This window comes from Triturus cristatus, chromosome 2_1 (assembly GCF_964204655.1).
Source record: "Triturus cristatus chromosome 2_1, aTriCri1.1, whole genome shotgun sequence".
Classification (NCBI taxonomy): Eukaryota; Metazoa; Chordata; class Amphibia; order Caudata; family Salamandridae; genus Triturus; species Triturus cristatus.
In genome coordinates, this window is record NC_140581.1 from 665,245,753 (window position 1) to 665,269,380 (window position 23,628).

Here is a 23,628-nt window from a genome sequence, read left to right on the forward strand (position 1 = left end):
GTAGAGAGGCATATTCATGCCCGATTGAAGTTGATGGAGGTACAGACACCAAATCACTTTCCAATTGTGTATTTGGCGGTGAAGCAAGCGAAGTCATCAGACTCAAAGAAACATCCCCGCGAGGAATGCTTGTAGACCCACTATTTAGAATCGGCCAAATAGTGTAGCTTGACATTCTCAATGGAAATAAATCGGTTTTCCATGCGGCCAGGCAAAGGAGGCAAAATCACTGTTTGATTACCCTTTAATCCGAGAACTGGGACCGGTGAACGATAAGAGGGACCAAATCCTTTTTGTTCTCCAGCTTTTCTCGAACCAGATCACCAACTTTAGGAAGCCAGCCAGTAACAGGAATCAGCAGTGCTGATTTATTGGATGAGGGCGTATAATCTTTAGCCAGTGTGTCACGGGTCTTTTGTAGTTCCTGTAACATAATAGCATGGTTATCTACATCAAATGCTGCGGCAGCCGCCACAACGTCTACACCATCTAGGTCTGGCACAATCATTTTAATGCCAAAGATCATTTTGTATGGGGTCCGTCTACCCAGACATCTTCTAGGGATATTATTAAGTGCACATTGGACTCCATACAAATGAGTTAGCCAACTCCTGCCAGTACGTAAGACTATAGCTTTCAAAGATTGCTTTAAGTCACGGTTCATTCGCTCCACTACTGAATTGCCCTCAGGCCTGTATGGAGACCAAAACTGCACCAGCACCCCCAGAGACTTCATTGTGCCCTTCTAAGCCTTAGAGGCAAATGCTGGACCTTGATCAGAATGGAAGGTGCCACAGGCAAATGTCCCCACAAAGACACACAAATCTCTAATGACATTTCGAGCGTCAGCTCTACGTTGTGGCAAAACCCAAAGGAATCTAGTGCACAAATCCACTGCAACCAAAATATGTTTATATGCAGTGTCTGATGTCAAAGGATCGCAGTGATCAAGAAATGTAAAGTTGTGTAAGAGGTGGATGTATAACCATAGAGGGCTTAATTTGATGACAAATGTCATAAGAAAGTACATTATTACAAGTCTGTCTGTATAAGCCACGCCACCAAAAACACTGCTGTAAAAGAGAAACTGTTGCAGGGACTCCGGCAAGTGCAGAAGCCATGCCTTCATGTGCTGCAATGATTAAAGGAAGTCTGCGGTCCTCGTTGGGAATCAGCCGAACCCCAGTGGGCGGAATAGTTGCAAATGGAACCTGATCAGGAGATATGAATATCATGAAGGAAAACCTTGTGGGAACTCTGTTCCGTCCTTTGTCACCGCAAAAAACGCAAGAATATCACTATCAATTTTAGTCATGGACCTTGTAACTGCTGTTACTGAACATGTGGCAAATGCAGATTTGGCTGCCTTATCAGCCAAAGAATTACCAACAGCATGTGCTCCCACACGCTGATGGCCAAGAGTATGAATAACATGTGTAAGTGGCAAACGTCCCTTACGTTCGACCACTCCAACCCAAAGCGTTTTATGCTTTATTGTGCTACCCTTAGACTCTTGATAATCATTCTGAGACCAAAAGAATAAATTGTCATTGGAAGCCTGTGTACAGTAGAAGGAATCGCACACAACAAGAGTGAGTACATCAGGACCAGCGAATTCTAGAGCTAAAATCAAAGCACGTAGATCTGCCAATTGAGCCGTACAGTCACCAACAGACTGTGTGTGCACTAAGGAAGATTTAAACTCACCATCAACAATTGAACCCGCCACAATAGCGCAGGCTGCCGAATAACCATGCTTAGAACCAACGGCTGGCTGAGCAGAACCGTCGGTATATATGATACATTTTTACTGATCAAGAGGGAGCAAAGTTAATGGATGAGGATGAAAGTTTTCATATTGGAAAAACTCCTGTGCCTTCAAAGAGGGATCAAAGATAAAAGTGACATCAGCCGTTGTCAAGGAACTTGCCCATTGTTATCAATGAGGATGTAAAGCTTTAGAAATCGGTACACTCGTCTTTGTCACTGCTTCCAAAGCAGGTGCAGGCGAGACCATAAGAATGTGTTTTCCCAGCGCATTTTTTCAGAATATCAATCTGCACAGCTGTTAGAGTTTTTTCATTCGTTGAAAAGCGCATTTCCGTTGACGTGTACAAATGCGATTTATTAGCTATTGGTAGTGTGTCACCTTCAATGAGCGTCAAATAAGTGAAACCTACTGTCCCTGGATCAATTCATATGACCAAGTGCGTAGAATTGTCACATATTAACAAGAAGTTGGTGCTAAGCAGATCAGACTGCAAAGACCAAAGAATTTCTTTATGTTCCGGACGCCAGATGGAAGACGAGAAAGGGGGTTGTATCAACTCGAGTGGTTTGATACGCTGGGAATAATCAGGAATGTATGTCCTCCCGAAATTTCAAAATCCCAGCAAAGATTGCAATTTTTTCGACGTAGATGGAGCTTGCATTTGAGCAAATTTCTCCAGAAAGTGGGGGGCCAACTCCCGACCTTCATTATTCTGTTCGTATCCCAGAAAAAGGACTGCCAAGCAGGCGATATTGGTGTTTGAAAAGTTTAATTTGTAACCTAAGTCAGCAAAACTCAGTATGATAGATCCACGTGCACAAGATGTGGTATTAATTCATCATTCGTCAAATAGATGTCATCGACGTAGAGAAAGCATCAGGATCAAAGTCATGCAAAAGCGACACAATACGGGCCGCAAAAGCACCAGGACTATTCTTATAGCCCCTAAGCAAGCGCGTAAATCTTTTCTGATTGCCGACTGCGGTGAACGCCGTCCAGTTACAGCTTTCCGGAGGCAAATTATGACTATAAAAACCATTTGAAATATCCAGCATTGTTTTGTATTTTTTGCAAACAATGTTATTCACTAACGCAGAGCTGTGAGTGTTCTGAACCGCAAACATACGAACGTGACTGTTTAAATGTCTGTAATCCAAAACTATATGATATGAACCGTCCGGTTTCGATATCCAAAAAAGAGGATTATTCATGGATGAAACACAGGGTGTCAATCACATCTGATATTCCAACTGGGTCAGTATTTCACTCACGGAGGCTTTCGCGTTTAGCTTGATCGGATATTGTTGTTGGGGTTGTGGCATAGATTGTAAAGGAATTTCATGTTCTGGTGAATCCTTATCGCGCCCACCTGATTATGATACATAGCCGGCGCAAGGTCTAATGCTCATTCTTCAGCATTAGCTTGTTTAGCCTTTTCCGAGACTTAACGTGAAAAACTGGGGCGAATTTCTTCCTCACCTCGAGAGGTTGCTATGGCAATGGTGGAGGCCTATCAGCCTCTGCCAACAAAATGTCTAAAGAAGATGTAAGGTTGTCCCAAAAGACTGCCTTATGTGTGCTTTTAATATCACCTTCAATTTGGAGGTCTATCTCATAAAGCCTATCAGGGGGTGCAACTCGTGTGTCTGATGTTTCCACTTTTATGAATGTGTCAGTTGCTTTTGCCTCCAGACATTGGTGGAGTGCCTCCTGCACTATGGTAACTTCCGCCGCGCTGTCTAGGAGTGTTAACGCCCATGTCCAATCGAGGAGCAGGGTTCTCACCGTCCGAGGCATACTTTGCTGTTAACGCTGCAAATTTTGTATTCTGAAATAGGGCTCGATACTGAGGTGGTCCGTCTTGTTTGGATTTCACGTCAAACTGGCGCTGCGGATCACGTCGCTGTGGGGTGGCCTCGCCTTGTCTGTGATCCTGTCGCTCTCCGCCACCGAATTGTTGATCCGATGTTTCCTGAAAGGAACAAAGAGAACGAGGATCAGAAACCTGAAACCTCTCGGGTGTTTTAATAGTAGAGCGGTCACACAAATCATATCTACGCTCAGAAGTTGTAGGTGCCGGGGAACCTGCAAGTGAACCAGCACGTGACTCTTGCTTCTGTTGTTGCTGCAGCTGATTTTTATTACAAGCCTTCTTTGGAAAGATCGGACGTCCCTCCTTCTCAGGAGGAGGCTGTGTAAAAGGCCGAACTCCCAAACTATTGCAGCCCAATGATTTATATACATTCGCAATTATAGGCAGCAACTCCCGCTGCTCATCTACGTCCGCCGCAGCCGACAGAAGTTGACGTACTTGTAAGCTAACAGCCTCACCTTTGACACTGGCAAGAATCATATTTGAGACTAATGGGAACATACCCACTAATCTCATCCCTAATTCAAGGGCAGACCCAGCATCGTGCTCATCCAGAACTTTGTTCAGAACGGTCGGCAGAACTTTCATGGAGGGGGTGCCAAAGCACAGCGAAAATACGGCAGAAAACACCGTTCCCCAGGTGGTGCAATCAGTTACATCTGGTGTTTTACCTTTCGGTAAACTTAACGTCAGGATCCTGTGTTTCTCAACAGGGGTAGTGTGTGGAAAAACAGCCTTGAGTTGATCATATTTTTTCTGCTAACCAAAACAGTAAATCATCCCTATTCTCAGGACGCTTGCCCATCACAGAATTAACCATGGGGACTAATGACTATACCACCACCATGTCCTGATGTATGCAATTGTCTAAGCTCTGCGAGTGTAACACCAAGATAATTAGGATGTGGTGTAAATCCCGCCAAAATGAGCCATTTGGCCCCGTCGACTGATAAAGGGTCTAAAGGGACCACTGTTACAGGGTGAGGAAGGGTGCCATTAAACCAGATGGTATACTCCCAAGCTGTCAACGGAACTTCTAGTAAGTGATCAGGACGATACTGTTGGAGAATCGTGGCTCAAGTATATTCATGAAATAAATTAATATTTCCATCTACTGCTGGAAATGTAACCCATGAGTAAAAAGCCTCGAAGCGGTATGGTGGATCCGCCATGACTACAAATATACAATCAGCCCCCGCAATAGGGACACCATGCTGAATCAAATGTGCTGTGACCAGCACTCTATTATGTGCCGCAATAGGTACTGCCATTATTGTAACAGTATAGAAGAAACCAGAAAAAACGGTAGCGCAGAATTGGGTTCAGATGAGAACTATTAAACCTTTTAAACTTCCAGCTTGAAAAACCTATAAAACTCCGATATAGGAGGCTAAACCTGCGCACCACGGACATCTCCTTAAACAGTGAGAGAGTTTTATGGACGAGCACAATCGCTACTTGGGTACTTCGCGAATAAGAACCAGACCAAACTTTGGTAGCTCCGTGTTGCAGGGATTCTGCACATACACAGAACTATGCGCAGGATTATGGGACCTTGGTGTATAGGGGCTAAGCCTTCCCACTACCTTAGTGCCCACGAGCGCAGGACTGACTTGCTACAGTGTCTCATTCGCTCGCCTATACACTCACAGTGAAGTAAATGATTAGACACCCCAGAACACTCCTGACTGTCTCAGGAATCGCAGTTGCGAGGCAAAACCCTTTCACTCCCACTCTTGTTTTTGCCAACAATAAAGTCTGACAGAGACACAAAATAGTTTCGAATATTTATTTGAACTATTGTGCTCTATAATGCAGTATACGTGCCACAACAACCAGAAAAATGCATAATACAAATATTGTCAGCATAGCAAAAAGGCCATATATCATGAAGGGAGATGTCATAATGAAAAGACAATAGAGAGAAGACAGTTCAGCCTAACCTCTCTTTCCTTGCTAGGAATTGGTATTATTATAAAATAAGATCTCTGGGCTTTGTCAGCAGACCCCATACCTTAGTGTCTAGATGGTAGATATACATCACAGGAACCGCATTGCTGTTCTCCCTGGAAAAATCCCTCTCCAAGTGTGCGTTTAAAAAAAAAAAAAACTTTTTATTAACAATGCTCAAGAGACCATACATTTCGAAATAGAGTATACATATCACATTGGGCGATATTACAGATAAGATCAGAACAGTAATCATCAGGGAACCACAGGGACAATCCGCCATCTTCAATACTACGGCCCCTCCATGAATGCCGCCGTTTTTCCGCCAGGGCAAGTGTGCGTTTTTCATGCGTTCACCCCGTAATATCAAAATGCTAGTCTCCCACCAGCTGCATCGGTATGTTATGTCTAAGTGCTAGGGCCTGACCAGAACAGAACAATAAGGGGCATTGTTTATCGACCTTGCTCACAATGTTCAGACTAAACTCCAGGAACAGGCAGACAATGAACAAAGTGAACAGTTCCCATGTGAAAAGTACGGACAGAGACGTTGCAAAAATAAAAGCAGCTAGTAACGTTTGCAAAGCTGAATGATGGCTGAAGGGCTTATGCTAACTTAGTGATGTCGACAATGTTCCCAATGGCCACGTGACAGATGGTCCCATTGTTTTCTACAATAGTACTAAATTAACAGGAACAGCGTTTTTTTCTGCATTTGAGTTGATACCTGTAATGAAACGTAGGCCTTTTCAAGTCTTTTGACACACGACTGCCTATTTCAAAGAAACATTCAAAAAGTGCCATTTACCACCTGGAAATCCCCCCACCCCCATTACCACTACTTTTACTAGACTTGCAAGTGAAGTGAAAAGGTGGGCGAGATTTGGGCAAGAGGATCAGGACCTGAGTAGACTGTAAAAAAAGGTTATTCGATGAGAGTATTGCTTCTAGTTTATAAGTTTATCCACTTTCAAAACATGTTCCACACACCTATAGAAATTCTTTGGCCCAGTTTAGCTGTACTTGCATGCACAATTCACAATGTGTTATTTCATTATGGACAAAACAAGCAAAAAGTGCAAAGAAACTCCGATTCGTTTCTACCTATAATGGTCTTTTCATGGCTGTGAGATTAGTCCATGCAATATTTGTACGTACTTTAAGCCATTTCATTACTTGATGATAAAGTACAAAGGACTTCAAGACCCATCATGTCTACAGGGCAGGGACTGCTGGCTACATAATAAAAAATTTAAAGAAGGACTAATATTATAGCTGCGACAAAGACCTTTGTTGCAGCGTTTATTTTTTGTACCTCAATCTCTTGGTTATATCGTCAAAAAGAATCACCCACTTGTCGTATGGATCTTTGATTGTAGACTTAAAGTGTAAAAAAGGAGCTAGCATCTGCAATGCATTTCAAGTACAGTAAAATCCAATGTGGCTTCACAATAAGGACAGAGAGGATGGTGTTCCAAGTTTAATGGTTTTATTATCAAATGAATTCAGATTACAAAATAGATAAATCAGTAGAATTGAAAGTAACATAAGTGTATGCATGTTCGAATGATTATGCAGTCTACTTTTATAGATAATCAGAATCAAAATGCAAAATAGTATCACATACAGCAAACAAAATAACACCCAAGCAGGCTCCATAAAGGAACTTCCCTATTTTAAATAGAAAATGTAGCAAGGGGAAATTCTTTGAGGAAGGTGGCAGCATTTTATGAACCAGATTTAAGGTCTGAAAGAGAGAGTCTGAGTATTCAAGCATGAAGCTTAACACTCCAGCAGAAAAAATCAGCTGGGTTGAGAAGATGTCTTCTTTCAGCAATGTCAGGAAAGGGTGTCCGCCTCTGTTCTAAAAAGCCCACTATTAAAACGTGAAAGAAATAAAAGGTTTCTAAAAGGCTTCTCTCTATCACTTTCCACCATGAGCCAATCATACAATCTGTTCCTTGGGAACAGGCACCCTCCCGAACTTTTCCAGCTTCCAACCAAGGAGCAATCATATGGACGACCTTGAATGCAACATCAGTCCGGTCTGCCCGGTGCAAGATGGCTTTTCCCATCGTCTGTCTCCGCATCTGACGCCAACTTTTAATTAAAAGATCAGCCCTCCCTAACCTTGCGAGTTGAACGGAGAGGCTGTTTTGACACATCAAGCGTTTGATAAGACACCTGCGGAAAAGAGATAAACATTACACTGACAGAACATTTTGTAAAATGTAACTTTTATACCTAGGTCTAGTTACAAGATAGGCCACGTTAGGTACATAGCAGGCTTAAATAGAAACAGAAGGCATAACCAATTATAGGAATGCAGATTAAGGAAAGCATACATTTCTTTTCTGGTGAATACATCATTGTAACTCAGCTAAATATACAAGTGGCTTTCATTAAAACAAATATATAGCCACTTACTGCATGTACTAAATAAAATGCACACAACGTAATACTAATAAACACACATAGAAAGGGATGGGCTTTATATTATGCTGCTCCACCTTTTTAGATAGAAATGCTTTGACATTTCTTTGCACATTCTCTTTATGCATCTTTTGCTGATTTTGCACATAATGGAATAAAAGGTTGTGATTTGTTCCTGGGCGTGCAGCGCCTCTGTTTTGGAGGTGAGTTAGAATCAATATATATATCTATATATTTATTTATGGTGGGCAGTAGCTTTTTCATTCATGACAGAGGTTTGCAAGGTATAATGCTGCACAAGCTCGGTTTCCATAACTTCACCTAATCAAAGGCTCTCATTTCCTACACTTTGTACATACTTTGATTGTTATGATTTCATAACTTACGTTTTCAAATGAAATGTTGTTGTATAAACTTTAATGGACTTGTTTGTACTTAGTTTGTAGTTACTGTACTATATATTTAAAGGAACAATGATGTCACGGCCCCATAAGGGCACTGGCACTACAATGGAGGGGAGGTGCTTGTGGCTATGTTCTCCATCCAGGATGCAGAAGGAAAGCTTGGCAACGATCTGATGCAGATAGCGAAACATGCAATGAAAGTCACTCCTTCTCTGACACTTTTTAAAAGGCCTTGGAAATTTAAGGCATTGGGGTGTCCTGTGGTACAGAAACAAATGTACCAGGGAGTCTGCCTCTTTACACCTGTTAGGATTTGACGAATTTGCCCTGTAACAGACTGTTATCAAAGAACATGACATGATTAAGATGCGTGCATTTAAATATTAAATATATATATATACTATACTTTTTCTACATGCCATACCTATATATCATAAGTGATGTTTTACTTGTCTTTTTTATCCACAGAATTTTCCATTCATTATTGAACTTGAAGAAGGTGATTGTTGACTCTGCCCACTTTCTAATTTTGAAGAATAAGGAAGACTACAGTCACAATCCATCATCTCCTTTTCTTAGTATGGTATGTTTCTTATATGCATGCTTGACTTACTAAAATTGCATATTTAAAAATTAAAGAACTCACAGACTACCTTAATCCTTTAGTGTGACCGGGAATGTGCGACCCCCTTTATCTCTCCACGATAAAGGGGGTCGCACATTCCCGGTCACACTGAAGGATTTTGCAGAAAATAAAAAGTCAAGTGTCTCAATGCTGCTGTGGTCGTGTTCCGTGAAGCTCCCAGTGTATCTGTATACTATTATACTCTGGGCTTTGAATTAAGCTGCTTATTTTTTATTGCGTTTTGGTAGTCAAGAGAGGTTTTTTTTCCAGAGGACGTGTGAGGAATGACCGGAAACAAAAGTTTGCGATTTTTATATTTTTGATCATCACACCAATAAGAGTTTATTTTTTTGCGGTGGAATTCTTGTCATTGTTGTAGGTTTAGCTGGTGTTCGTGGGAGTGGTGGAGACGCCCCTCTAGTTCTCAGCCAACTGTTGCTAAAAGTGACAGTGCCGAATGAATTATCATCTGGTACCTACATAACATTTCCATAACCCAAATGGGACGTTTCATTAAAATTGGGAATGACGTAATGCTGGAGACGTGTAGATTGCACACAAACTTTCAGGGTGTGCTAAATTCCGCAGTTTTCCAATTTTTTCGGCTCAACAGATATTGTTTCCTTTCTGCTTAAGTGCAGTTTCTTCATGCTCGAAAGTGCGCCCCTACCAAATGCAGTTGGTGTCTTCCTTTCTACATCAATACATGGGTCAACTACGTGAAAATAGCATAGGTGAAAGCGAGGCCCCAAGTCTCCAAGTCAAGGACATAGAAATCAGGCCGCAAGTCCAGCTGAAGTCCGAGGCAACAGGCAGTGAGTGGCCACATGGAAAGCAGGCTCTTGAAACCAGAGTGAGGTAGTGCTGACCGTCTGCAGTTCTGGTCCTGTGCAGTAAGTGCCACACTCCTCTCTGCCCCACGGGTACATTACTGCTTTTACTTGCTCCGGGAGTTTAAATGCAGAAAGTGTGCCTTCGTGTTTGTCTGCAGCTGAGCAGTGGTGGCTGGTGACATTTGAAAGTGGTGGGCGTAAAAAAAGGGTCTAAATGTGTTTTGTGTCATAGCGAGCCTGATTGACTAAAGGGGAACTGCAGGACCCTCACGCCAAGGAAATTTTGAAGAACAAAAAAAAAAGGCCCAAAGGATGCAGGTTAAACCACATTTCAGAAAGCAAGAATATTTATAAAAGTAGGTAGGATATGTAGACTTGAAATAATTAAACACATTTAAAACTGTCCCATATCGTGCTTCATTCCTGCTTGCACCCGTGCCATCCATTTAGCCTGACTGCATTATTTTAAAAGAATAGGGAACATTGGCGTTAGTCGCCTGACCTTATTGCCAAAGAAAGATGAACTATATGTCACCGCAGGTCTCCATTAGGGCCAAAGATTGGGTGGCGAAGACAGTGACCAAGTCTCCATAACCACACTCTCTCAGATGCATTGAATTAGTTATATAGCGCCACTCATACCAGTGCAGGGTGTCTGAGCACTTTGCATCACACGCATATTACACACAGACATTCAATCATACATGTGTAAATCACTGTGTAGGAAATGTTACGTAAGCCAAAGGACTAAAAGTGTAGGAGTCACATGTCATCCATACTGGTAGGCAGCATAGTTTAAGAGTGCTTGGTGTGGAGAAGCACAAACTCAGAGTCGAAAAAGAAACAGCATAGTTGGGAGTTTTCTTTAATAATGAGAATCGATTTCTAGCCAAATTAACCCTTTTTGCAACATTGATCAATGTTCTGTACTTTGCAGAGTGTATGCAGTTCTAGGATGAAAGTTAATACCTCACTATTCTATATTAGGACTTTAAATTATACATTGCAAGTAACCTGCTGATCTGTTTACATCTGTAATCTACATGGTACACGTTCTCTGCAGCAGGCATATTAACCCTCTGCACTAAGTTCACCTAAGTCAAAACCACAACTATACAAAATGCTGATCTCTCTCTCCGGGAAGATAATTAATCACACGAGTTATCTTGACATTTATGTGAGCCCTGGTAATTGCGGGGTGAAAGAAACGCTGCAGCAGGTGCTTCAAAGGCATAATAAACTTTCAAACACGGCGCCCCCAGGATTCCAGCAGCCGGTGCGGTGGCACCGATCGCACCGCCCTAAAGCCGGCCCTGACTGGCATTGATACGGCACCGGAGGGTCTAAAATAGTAATGAATGTGCATAACTATTTTAGGCCTAAGGAGGGCCTAAAATAGTTTTGTATAAACGTTTGAATACTTGCCATCTACAAGTCATGAGAGACCTGAGCAGACCAGTACAAAACACCAAGTAACATTTTAACTCCTGTTTCAGTGTGGCTATCTGGGCCTCTCGCGTACGTTCCTTGAGTGCTTGAGGATATATTCCGACTCCAGCGCGGAGCATTCAGAAGTTAAATACCATAATTCGCCCATGATTACAAACATAGCGTCTAGTAAATACAGCTCGGGCTGGAGGCGTTGTAAACCCGTAATTGCAGTGCAGCGCACAAGTACGGAGCAATCATATCTCACAGAGCTGCTATGTACCTTTGCATCTCCCCGTTACCCACTAATAGGAGTTATTATTAATTCTGGCGCTTGGAAAGTGAACGTGCTTTTCCATTTGTGGAGCCGAGCGGATAATCCAATGCGGAGACTTCCAGCCGGTCTGCCTTGGGCAACTCATACTTCTGTCAACAGTAACGGCCGGCATGATGGGGGTGGGGGTCGTCACGGGGGGTGGAGGCGGGTGGGTAAATTATTAAAGAATATTATAAAACTTACCATCCTCGTCCTGCAACATCTTCTGGATGCGTTTCAACTCCCGCTCCGTCCTGCAACACCGCAGCTTCTGGATGCGTCCAAACTGCCGCTCCCGCCGTCCTGAAGCTCTCGTCGTCATGTCGTCATCAATGAAAGGCAGCCTCCCTGCCTCCGCTCTGCCAATCACAACGCTGAGGCGCAGTGGAGAGCGCCCCAGCCGGGACCATTTTCACTATGTAGAGTGGGCGCCGTGGGCGGTGCTGCTCGAGGGCATGGGGGGAGTGGCTTGCCCACTGTTGTACATACGGACTGTTTGATCGGCCCCAGGGGGGACCAAACAGTCCCTATGCACAACAGTGGGCAAGCCACTCCCCCCTGCCCTCAAGCAGGACCACCCACCCCCGATCAGGCACTTCTGCTTTCTCGCAGTGCGAGAAGGCAGAAACATAAATGGTAGTTATTACCATTTATGTTTCTGCCTTCTCGCACTGCGAGAAAGCAGGGGGGCGGCGCCCAAACACCCCTATGGAGGAGCCGCCACTGCAGCTGAGGTAGTTTTTGTAGAGCCAGGCGGTGCTTCGCCTGTCCCTGTGAATGCTTGTCCGAGCTCCGTGGGCTCTCTTAAACGTCCTTGTTATATGTATATAGTTGCTTTCAGTGAGGTGTTGACACTTCCCAAATAGTGCTGTTTGATTGCTATAACCCTTAACTTTGTCCTTTTCTTAGGAAAGATTTTTATACATCATATTGATGTAACATGCAATTTACTGACAACACTGTGCAAAGTTACTCGCAGAAATAGTAACCCAGAGCCTTGTCTATGGTGTTTAATATTGGAGAAGTGGATATCCACACAATGGCTGATTTGTGCAATGTTTGAGTCGGGAAGTTGGTATCAAAATCTCAGCTTCTTTGCTTGATCAGATTGTGTGGCTTTGGGCAAATCACTTTACCAGGCTGCCAATACATTTGAGAGCACTTTGAAGTCATTCAGCTGAGGGCGAGTACTAACCAGATTTATAAGACAATAATATTACTACTGTATACTAAAATTATTCTGCTTATTTAGTCATGTAAAAACAACAGTTGATGGACAGAATGCAGAACAATGTCATACATTCACCCCAGTACAGAGATCTGGGCCTAAATCCATCGTTTTTTTGCTCACCATGGCATTCCAGTTTGAACCCAGCCATATGCAAATCAGTCTTGACCCTGTGCCTCATGGGAACAGTCCAGCCCGAACTGCCAAGCTAGGTCCTCCCTGGACTGGAAACAAGCATCCTAGGATCGGATTCGGGTTTCACCCCTCTTCAGCCAGGTTAGCTTGAGTCCAGTGGCATGGAGAGCACGGGACCCACGTCTGGGCATACCCATCCCACTCGGGGTTACAAATGCAAAAACAAAAGTTGATGGACAAAATGCAGAACAATGTCATACATTCACCCCAGTACAGAGATCTTCGTTTTTTGCTCACCCTGCCATTCCAGTTTGAACCCAGCCATATGCAAATCAGTCTTGACCCTGTGCCTCATGGGAACAGTCCAGTCTGAACTGCCAAGCCAGGTCCTCCCTGGTCTGGAAACAAGCATCCTAGGACCGGTTTTGGGGTTTCACCCCTCTTCAGCCAGGATAGCTTAATTCCAGTGGCCTGGAGAGCACAGGACTCACGTCTGGGCATACCCGTCCCACTCAGGGTATCGCTTTGTTGGCCCTAAGTTGGCAGGATATGCCCAGACGTGGGTCGCTTGCTCACTTTGCTACTGGATTCAAGATAGCCTGGCTGATGAGGGTTATGAACCCGAAACCTGTCCCAGGATGCTTGTTTTTGGTCCAGGGAAGACATGGCTTGGCAGTTCGGGCTGGACTGTCCCCATGAGGCACAGGGTCAGACTGATTTGCATATGGCCATGTCTGAACTGGGGTGGTGGAGTGAGCTAAAGAATGATGATGGATTAAACCCAGATCAGTTGACTGGGGGTGCGTGTTTGATTTGCTCAAATGCTCCGTCCATCATCCCCTTTGGTATCGCTTTATTTTGTCATGTGGGCACGTCAAATTGACTTGTCTACTTGTTAAACTAATTACGTCATCACGGAGCATGATGGGCTTCATGAATGTTCATGTTTAAAAACAATTACCTTTATTAAATGTTATTTAGTACATCAGTATGATCTAATGTACTCAGTGATGGACAGGGAACCCAAAAGAGCCCAGTTTGTTTCGATACTAGCTACAAATTGCTGCAAGCGAACATAGTGAGCAAGCCTGACATTCTCAAGGTCATTAATGGGTAAAAAAGGTCCCTTCCCAGGAAGTGTAGGAGAAAATAGGACAACACAGTGCATTTTCAGCACAATCTTCTAAAAGTTATATATGTCAGCAAGAAGATTGCGTGCCCAGTACAAAACACTAGAGGCACAAATCTGGATTATATATTGGGTGCGCAAATTGGCTGCAGTGTGACACACGGGGTGTGGGGCACTTACACAATTCCTATTTTAAGAGAAATTCCACCAGTGTTTTTCAAATAACTATTTTAATAGAAATTTCACCATTGTTTTTCAAATAATCGAGGGGCGACCACCTTCATAATGGCTCTAAGGTAAAGGAACACATAAATGATAGACTCAGATGACACTGTTGGAAAGTTCCTAATTTCACAGTGAAATTGTTGGAAAAGAAGACTTCATGGGAAGATATCGCATGACTTAAACAAGCATTGGCAAAGTCAATAGATCTCACCTATGTGAGGGTTCTTAGCTTTGCCATCATCTTTTTGCCATGTTGTAAAGCAGCTTGGATGCGGTTCAGCATGGATAAAAGGTAGTGGCGTGGTTTGAAAGAGAGTGGCGTAGGGTAGAGTAGAGTAGCGTTGAGTGGCATAGACTGGAGGGGTGTGACATAGAATGATGTAGTGGAGTGGCATGGAATGGAGTGGCGTAGAGTGCAGTGGTGTAAAATGGCATTTAATTGAGTGAAGTGGCATAGAATAGAGTGGAGTGGAGTGTAGTAGGTTGGAGTGGTGTTGGGAAGTAGTGTTGTGTGTGTCTGTAACTAAGGCATTAGTAGAGAAGGCACATAGGGGGAAAGTAGCATAAATAAGAAATTGTGCCCCTGTGTTAAAAATAGGAAAACACTTTGCACGTCAATAAATAATACTGAAATGCTTATAAAGCTTTTTTTTTTTTTTTTAAAGTAGTGCGTTGCAAAAAGACAAGGAAGAGCACAGACAAGGAAGAACACATGTACTTGGTCAAAGCTCTAAGCAGGAGCTAACATGAATGGAATGGAAACAAAGGGATCCGGCACTCCACTCAATATTAAAACATATTATAAATAACAAAATTTCAGATCCAATCAGCAGGTCTTGTGTAACTTTTCTTTATTCAAAATCTTCTTTAAAAGGAAACAAAAGTAGCTAACGCGTTTCGACCCTAAGGACTTCTTCAGGGCCAATATATTTCCAATGAATCTGTTTCTATTTTCATGAATGGGAAAACTTGTGATACGTCATTCTCTTCCAGAAAACCTCCTATATAGCGAAAACTCAGTTAAATCAAGAGTTTTTTTAGATCCGTGTCCGCATCCGTCCTATCGTGGAAAACCTACAGGACTGATGCGGACACGGACGTGAACTGGTTTGGCCACACAAATCGCGATAGGCTAAATGCCGCACCTCCACCACTAATGGATGTTTAAACCGAGCATATTACAAAGAACGCTCCTGTTAGAATCCGGGTTCTCTGGTTGGCACAGGTAGGTACTTGTGACAAGCAGGGAACCTTTCCTCTAGTCAGGGTAAGGGGTTACACTCCTAAAATAACCCCTGCTCACCCTCTAGGTAGCTTGGCGCGAGCAGACAAGGCTTATCTCAGAGCGTTATAGGGTAAGCATTTGTGAACACATACAGTAACCAAGTGACAACACTACAAATGGACACAACACAGGTTTTATATTAAAAATAAGGATTCTTTATATAGAGTTACCACAAGACCATTAAACGACAAAAATACACAATACTGTTACTTTAGATGGTAGAAGTTTGCTTAGTTCTCTTAAGTTCTTAAATGCGACACTTTAAGTCAATGTACCTTAGATGCGACACGCAGGGCAACAAAAGTGTTGCAACGATGCTGATGCGATTAAGTTTTTGGTGCAAAGAAATAAAGACGTGAAGATCTTCCAGATGTGTTGTTCTTCTCTGATGTTGCGAGAAGACTCGACTCGATGCGTCAGCTGCAGCAGGGTCACCCTTTACGTGATGCGACGACAGCGGCCTTGGCAGCGGCACTCTTCTCCGACGTTTGCGAGACGCTTCCGCTCGATGCGATGTTGCAGCGGCGACACCCCTTTACGCGATGCGACGACAGCAGCTCTGACGGCGGCACGCTTCTCCGTGGATGCGAGGCGCTTTTCTTGATTCGGTGCAATGCGACAGCTACGATGGCTGCGATGGCGACACGCTTCTTCCTCGATGCGAGACTCTTCTCTTGATGCGGTGCGATGTGTCAGCTACGATGGCTGCGATGGCGACATGCTTCTTCGGCGTTGCGAGACACTTCTTGGATGATGCGAGACGTTTCCGCTCGATGCGATGCTACAGCGGCGACACCCTTTACGTGATGCGACGACAGCAGTTCCAACGGCGGCACGCTTCTCCTTCTTGAGTCGCGCTTCCAGCTCCTTGCGACACGCAGTCCCTCAGAAGGCCCAACAACAGCAGCAGGCACTTCCAAAGAACTTTGGGGAGCTGGGGGGTGAAGTCTGTTGTTCCTGAGACTTCAGCAGGAGGCAAGCTCTATTCCAAGCCCTTGGAGATCTTTTTAAGCACAAGTTGAAATAAAGTCTTTGTAGTCTTTCTCCTCTCCTTTCAGCAGCAAGGCAACCACTGCAGGCCAATCCCCCAGGTCAGGGACAGTACTCCTCCTTACAGCTTTCCTGGTTCCTTCTCCTCAGGCAGAGGTTCTTCTATCAAGCAGGATCTAATTTCTTGGGAGCAGGGTCCCAATACTTATACCCCTAATTCTTTTGTTCCTCTGGGGTAGAGGGGCCTTTGCCCAGTCCAAACCAGTTCTTGAGCACTTTGTTGACATGACTCTGCCTTTCTATTCAGGGTGCAGGGCAGAGACATCAGCCGCTCTGTCGTAAATAAAATATTACGCTCTCATAATTTCATAATATCAATAAGATCATGCATAAAGCAAGAGGCTGAGTCTGTGGTATCAGGTTCAAAAAGGGCTTTATTCCAATAACTCGAGTCATAGGGAGAATATTACCATCACCACAAGGGATCTGGAAGGGTCTCAAAAGTATTCTCAAAACATTATTCACAGAGTACAGTATATATACATCTCCATAATGTACGTAAGCGAAAAGAGCAAAAGAGAATGAGATAAGAGCATGTGGGCGTGTAAGTAGGCGTGAAGGTGGGCGTCCACTTGATGATAATAGGTAAGTGTCATAGGTGGGTGGATGCCTGGAGGGGGTTGCGTGATCAGCTGGAACTTTACTGGAACTTTGCCTTACTTGTGCTCAACTCGAGCATGACGTGGTGTAACTGACGTGGGGAAGGGTTGCTATGCAACCGGGAAGTCTGGAAGTGAGGCCTTCAGTGAGTGAGGCCTTCGGTGTCAGGACGACCAGCACATCTTGTTTTATCTGATATCTGATGTCTGGAGCGGGGACTGATTTGTGACATAGGTTGCCCATCACCAAGAGCCGATGTGGCATCTATTTCTTCATTTACTTCATTTACTGCAGAGGCCTTACATGGGGGCTATGGGCTTTTTACTGACGTGAGCTTTGCAATCTCACAAACAGAGACAGTAAGGCTAGGCTTTCTCCTTTGCTGATGGGTTATGTTGATCCCTCCTTCTCCAGGCAGGAATGCGGCTCTGTAGGAGTAAGCAGATAACCGTGCTCAATACTGTCTCGGCACCTCTGACAGGGCCCCTTTGGCTGAGGCCCAAGTGTGCAAGGCCAAGGATACGCAGTTACAGCTGAGGCCTGAAACCTCTTCGCGGGTCTGGCTGAGCCACAAAACACGGGTTTTTATGTGGTGCAGGAAAACATGATGAAAAACGTGTAGGCCTTGATACAGATTTGTCGTTTCTCTCATGGGAGACTGAATGATGGCAGGCCACGTTATAGCATAAGCATCATGATAGATAGGCCATGGAGGGGAAATACATAGGATACATGCATGTGCACATAAGCGTTGAGGGGGGCACATGGGGACACACATGCCTCATAATTTTATTTTCCTCATTCCCTCCTTGTTCCCTAGTGAACCCCTTATGTAACATCTATTTTCATGAGACAGTCGATCTGTTCTTGCAGCATTATTTTTCCATTTTCAATGCTCTGTAAATGGGGATGTGGAACACATGCAGTAGCACACAGGCCGCAAATGGCCGGGCCACACTGCAGACATAGGCAACAACTGAATATTATTAATAGTACCAACCCACAGACGGTCAACACTTTCCATCCCCATGCCGATATTAATCCCCAGAGCCAACTGGACCATGTCCACGTGCCTGGGTCTTGATGTATGCTTTGGGCAATCTTGTGGAGCCTCGTTATTGCTTTGTATACAGATGGTGCGTTATTAGGTATGAAAACGCAACAGCTAGAACCGATGACCCTACAAGCCCCGCCGCTATCCGCCAGGATGACGTCAAGAACAAGACGATTCTGAAGAACGACCAGTCTCATAGCATACTGTTCCTGGGTCAGATTCCCCAGGGCCGATGCAGTCACATTGGCAACTGTTTCTAGAATCCTTGTTAACCTTCGGATAAGTTTACTATTCTGGACGGGACCTATGAAGAAAAAGAATCCTTTGTTGAAATCTGTATATTGCTCCCAAGCTGTCTCAGTTTGGTCAATGCCAGAGGCATCGAGCCCTCGTCTGTGTCTGACAAGTGTGAGCCGAAGATCTTGATGATAGCTCGATGGGGCCAAGAAAACGGGTGGTAGAAGAAATGATATGTAGCAAGTCCCACCCCAGTCTAAGGGCAGCTGCACATAGGCTGTCTGGCCACAAATAAAGTAGGTGTGTCGTGATGCTCTGAAATAGGACTTTCCTTTGTCTTTGAATACTATTATAGTATCACACTCACTGTGCCCCAAATGTACTGAGCCTTCTTTTCTGACACACAAGTTCCCTTTCACTGGTAGAACAGTAATTGAAGATGGACCTGACATGTGTAGGGGCTTTACGTTCAACACTATGAAATCGAGGGTCGCATTTCCTTGCAGATACTCTTCAGTTTCTAGATCTGTACCTTTCTTTTGGGGAAGACCCTCTTCATCTGGGAAACATGCTTCGTTCATGACTTTATTCAAGTTACCCCATACCCACTCGCCCCTACAATCCTCCTCTTGACATTCTTTGGCATCACCGTTGATGGATGTCATTAAGGCAAACCATGCTCCGCAAGATCCATTATGGGAGAACGGAAAAGGGAAAAGAGGCAACACTCCCTTTACCTTCTGATACGGGGGAAGTCGGCCACAGACCCAGCAGTCTGTAGCGTTACTAGTCTGATGTGAATGGTGCAGCATCTGAATAAAGGTATTGTTGCGCAGAGCGAGTCGATACGATAACTCATGGGATGGCAGATCACTAAATGTGTGTTTTGTGGTATCATTAGACGAGGAGTGTAAGAGCGAAGCAATAGGAGGAAAAATAGCATGTAGTATTAAGCTGATACATATTATCGTGATACACAGAAGAGATAGAAAAATCAAAGTAACTATACATCTGCCACGTAATATTTTACAGTATTTGCTTTTCATCTTGCTCTTTCTCTCGTTCGCTTTGTTCGAGATCTTATGCAAGCCAGAATGCATGTTCAACCGCTTCACCACCTAGTGGACTTAATCGATCAAACGGGTTCTGACTTATGAGATCTAAGTTTAGCTTTATATTTCTGCTGCGGAGTCTCCTCTAGTAAAGGGGGCTCAAAGTCCGAGCAGTCAGTGTTCTTTTTGAAAGTACAGTTATTCCCGAAGTAACGTTTACAATGGTGAAGATGTATCCATCCTTTCCGTCCCTCGACTTTAACGGCGGTCCTTGTGGTTAGCAACACCAATTTTGGCGTCTTCCACCTCGGCTCAAGAGGGCTTGATCTATCAAAGTTCCGGATCAGCGCATAGTCGCCAGGAGCGATCGAGTATTCTTTGACCTGGGGGTTGTCAGGGAAAGCAGCGGCAACCTGCGAACGACAAGAGAGTAGTGCAGACATCAAGGAAGCCAGATAATCTGTCAGCATGTTGCTATCAACATCAGTGATTTTTTTAGGCATTGGAGTGCCCCACATATTCGGTGGTCTACCGAAAACCACTTCATAGGGAGATAAGCCTGTTCTAGAATGGGCTACCATTCGCATGTAAAAGAGGGTAACCGGTAGGGCTACCATCCAATCTACACCTTTGTCTGCGCAAATCTTTGCTAGTTTTATTTTTAATGTCTGATTGTGTCTTTCTACAAGGCCTGCTGCTTCAGGATGTCGCACACAATGGAACTTCCAGGTATACCCTAACAGAAGGGACACTTGTTTCATGAGTTCAGAGGAGAAAGGCTGACCGTTGTCGGAATATACGACACGCGGTAATCCATAACGTGGGAAAAACTCTCGTACCAATTGTCTGGCGGTAGTTACAGCAGTATAATCAGGGACTGGATAGGCTTCGGTCCATCTTGATAATGAACATACTACTACCAGGACATATTTGTAACCTCTACATCTATTCATTTGGATATAATCCATTTGGAGGACCTCAAAAGGATGGTCAGGTGGATGGAATCCACCTTGTTCCATCGGAATGCCTTTACCTGGATTGAATTGGCAACAGATCATACATGTCCTGACCTTTTGTTTCGCTGCTGCACGCAGGTGCTTGTTTAACCATATATTCTGTAGGCTGTCTAGCATTGCTTTCTCTCCTAGGTGTGCAGGACTATGTGCGGTATTTATGATCACTTGTACCATCGAATCAGGAAGAAACCATGTGGATTTGCCCTTAGTCATCCAACCCTGATCAGTCAGTACCCCTCCTTGTTCCGACCATTTCTTTAGTTCGTCTAGAGTTGCATGTGTCTGTATGTCTTGTACATCCTTGGAAGGATCCCTAACTGTCATGGCTTTGGACACTGATGGTACCTGTGACTTTGTCATGTCTAGTGGGGTCTGAGCTGTCTGTTTAGCAGTTCGGTCTGCCAGATCATTGCCTTGGGAAATGGTATCTGTGGCTTTAGTATGTGCTTTGCATTTTAGGATAGCTATGGCTGTTGGTAAATGTATCGCTTCCAGAAGGGCTTGAATAAGGGGGCCATGCTGTATCTTGGCCCCATGAGAGGTCAAGAACCCTCTTTCTCGCCAGAGCACCCCGAAATCATGAACTACCCCATATGCATATTGGGAGTCGGTGTAAATGTTTACTTTCAGGTGCTCAGCTCTTATGCATGCTTGTGTTAGGGCGATGAGCTCTGCTGCTTGTGCTGACAATATGTCTATTCTTTTAGTCTCTATTATTTCAGTATCAGTTGTCACTGCATATGCTGCCACTAATTCTCCCGCCCCTGTCCTCATGCATGAACCGTCAACATATAGTGTTAGGTCAGGGTCTGGAAGTGCAACATCTGTCAAGTCTTGTCTTGGCTTAGTCACGGTATGTATTACTTCAACACAGTCGTGTGGGGAAAGGCTTTCTGTACTGGAGGGCAATAGAGTAGCGGGATTCAGTATGTTGCATCGTCTGATCTCTATGTGTGGTTGGAATAACGTCAGCTCATAGCCTGTCAGTCTAGCTACAGTCAGGTGTTGGGTTTGTGTCCGGTTCAAGAGAACCTCCACTGCGTGTGGGACTTGTACTGTCAGGGGGTGGCCCAGCACTATCGAGTCACTTTGTCTTATGGCTAAGGCCGTTGCTGCAACAGATTTTAGGCACGCAGGCAAAGCCTGTGCTACTGGGTCCAATGTACTAGAAAAATAAGCACAGGGCTTGTGTTTTCCTGCATGATCTTGTGTGAGGACAGATAGTGCTGTTCCATCCCGCTCTGTCACAAAAAGCATAAACGATTTGTTATAATCAGGGATCGCTAAAACCGGTGCTTGACATAAAGCTCTCTTTAATTCTTCAAATGCCACAGTGTGTTCTTGTGTCCAAGGGAGGACTTTCGTAGAGGCTGCCTCCTGTGTCGTCAACTGTATAAGGGGCTTGGCTATGTAAGCATACTGGGTAATCCACTGCCTGCAATATGAAGTGAGGCCAATGAATGCACGTACCTCCTTTTGTGTCGTGGGCTGTGAAAGACCTGAAATTAATTGTATACGCTCAGGTGTCAGTCTCCTACCCTCCTTGGATAGCAAGTGCCCAAGGTACGCCACTTGCTGTTCACAGAATTGCAACTTTCGAAGGGGACACTTTGTGCCCCTTGTCAGCCAGGAAATGTAAAACCATCAGGGAAGCGTCTTCACAATCATGGTCCGATCGTGCTGTGATGAGAATGTCATCGACATACTGTATCAGTGCTGTAGAGCTAGGCATATGAATACTGTCTAGTTGTCTTTTCAGTGCCTGACTATAAATGCTAGGACTTTCCGTGAAGCCCTGTGGTGCTCTCGTGAATCTGAAGCTGCGACCTTTTAAACTGAAACCGAAAAGATATTGGCTGTCCGGATGTATTGGAATACTGAAAAATGCGTTCTTCAGATCTATCACTGTAAAGAACGTAGCATTCGCATCAATGGCAGTTAATATCGAAGAGATGTCCGGGACCACAGGGTACTGTGGTACCACACATTTGTTTAACTCTCGCAGGTCCACAACTAATCTATATACAGGTGGTATATTGGGGTCAGTTCTTTTAAGAATAGGAAGGACCGGCGAATTACATATATTTGAATCAGTCTCAATCACCACCCCTTGTGCAATCAGGTCATCTATTATTTTTTAGTAAACCCACTTCAGCTTCGGGTGGTATTTTGTATTGTCTAATCCGTGGTAGCACTACACCTTCCTTTAGGGTGACCTGGTGTGGTGTAATGTTCATGTAACCTACGTCAGTTGGGCCTTGTGCCCATAGGTGCTGTGGTACGTCTCGGAGCCTGATGTCAATATCCTTCATTACAAAATGTCCCTTGAAATCACGTAAATACAGTCGCACTCCTTCTGGTGAGCAACAGATTACTGCTCCTAGTTCTTTTAATGTTTTTATACCGAGCAAGTTTTCCGGACATGATTTAGTAAGTAGTAAGTCTGTAGTATGTATCATTTGACCAACTCCTAAGGAGACTGGTTCTGAAACCTCATTAACAATAGGTCTACCCGAAAATCCCAGGGATACACTCTTTGAGCCCGAGAGGGGTGCCCCGGGCACCTCGGAATGACTAATGGTAGTTCTACTAGCCCCAGTGTCAATCAAAAACTTTTTAGTTTGTCCCAGTAACCGTGCATGTACATAGGAACCCGCTTGGTCCACAGGAACTGGAATGAGGGGCAGGTCGAATTCCCTCTCTGGGCAGCTTCATGAATATGCTTGGTATTCTGGATAGTTGTTTTGAGCGTGCTCATACATTTGTGTTGTAGCTCGGGCTGGTGCAGATGCATGGACGGACGGCGGCGGCGGTGGAAACGTGTCTGATGTCTGATGTGTGTTACTGTCCTTGGGAGGATATTGACGAGGCTTTGTTTTACCTATCGCTATATTGTTTTTCAGCACTGCACACTCATTTACGAAGTGGCCTGGCTTCTTGCAATAATTACAAGTCCCACCATTTTGTTTCGTGCTATTCTTGTT

The 23,628-nt window shown here is 44.2% G+C and overlaps 1 protein-coding gene across 2 annotated transcripts in view; it reads left to right on the top strand.

Moving 5' to 3' along the window:
- Positions 1-23,628, top strand: part of MAN2A1 (mannosidase alpha class 2A member 1) — a 1,157,125-nt gene that overhangs the window by 586,314 nt on the left and 547,183 nt on the right. For both annotated transcript variants that reach the window (XM_085632583.1, XM_085632582.1), the window contains one exon: positions 8,900-9,014. In XM_085632583.1, coding sequence (XP_085488709.1) covers positions 8,900-9,014 — 115 coding nt within the window. The remainder of the gene's footprint in view (positions 1-8,899; positions 9,015-23,628) is intronic.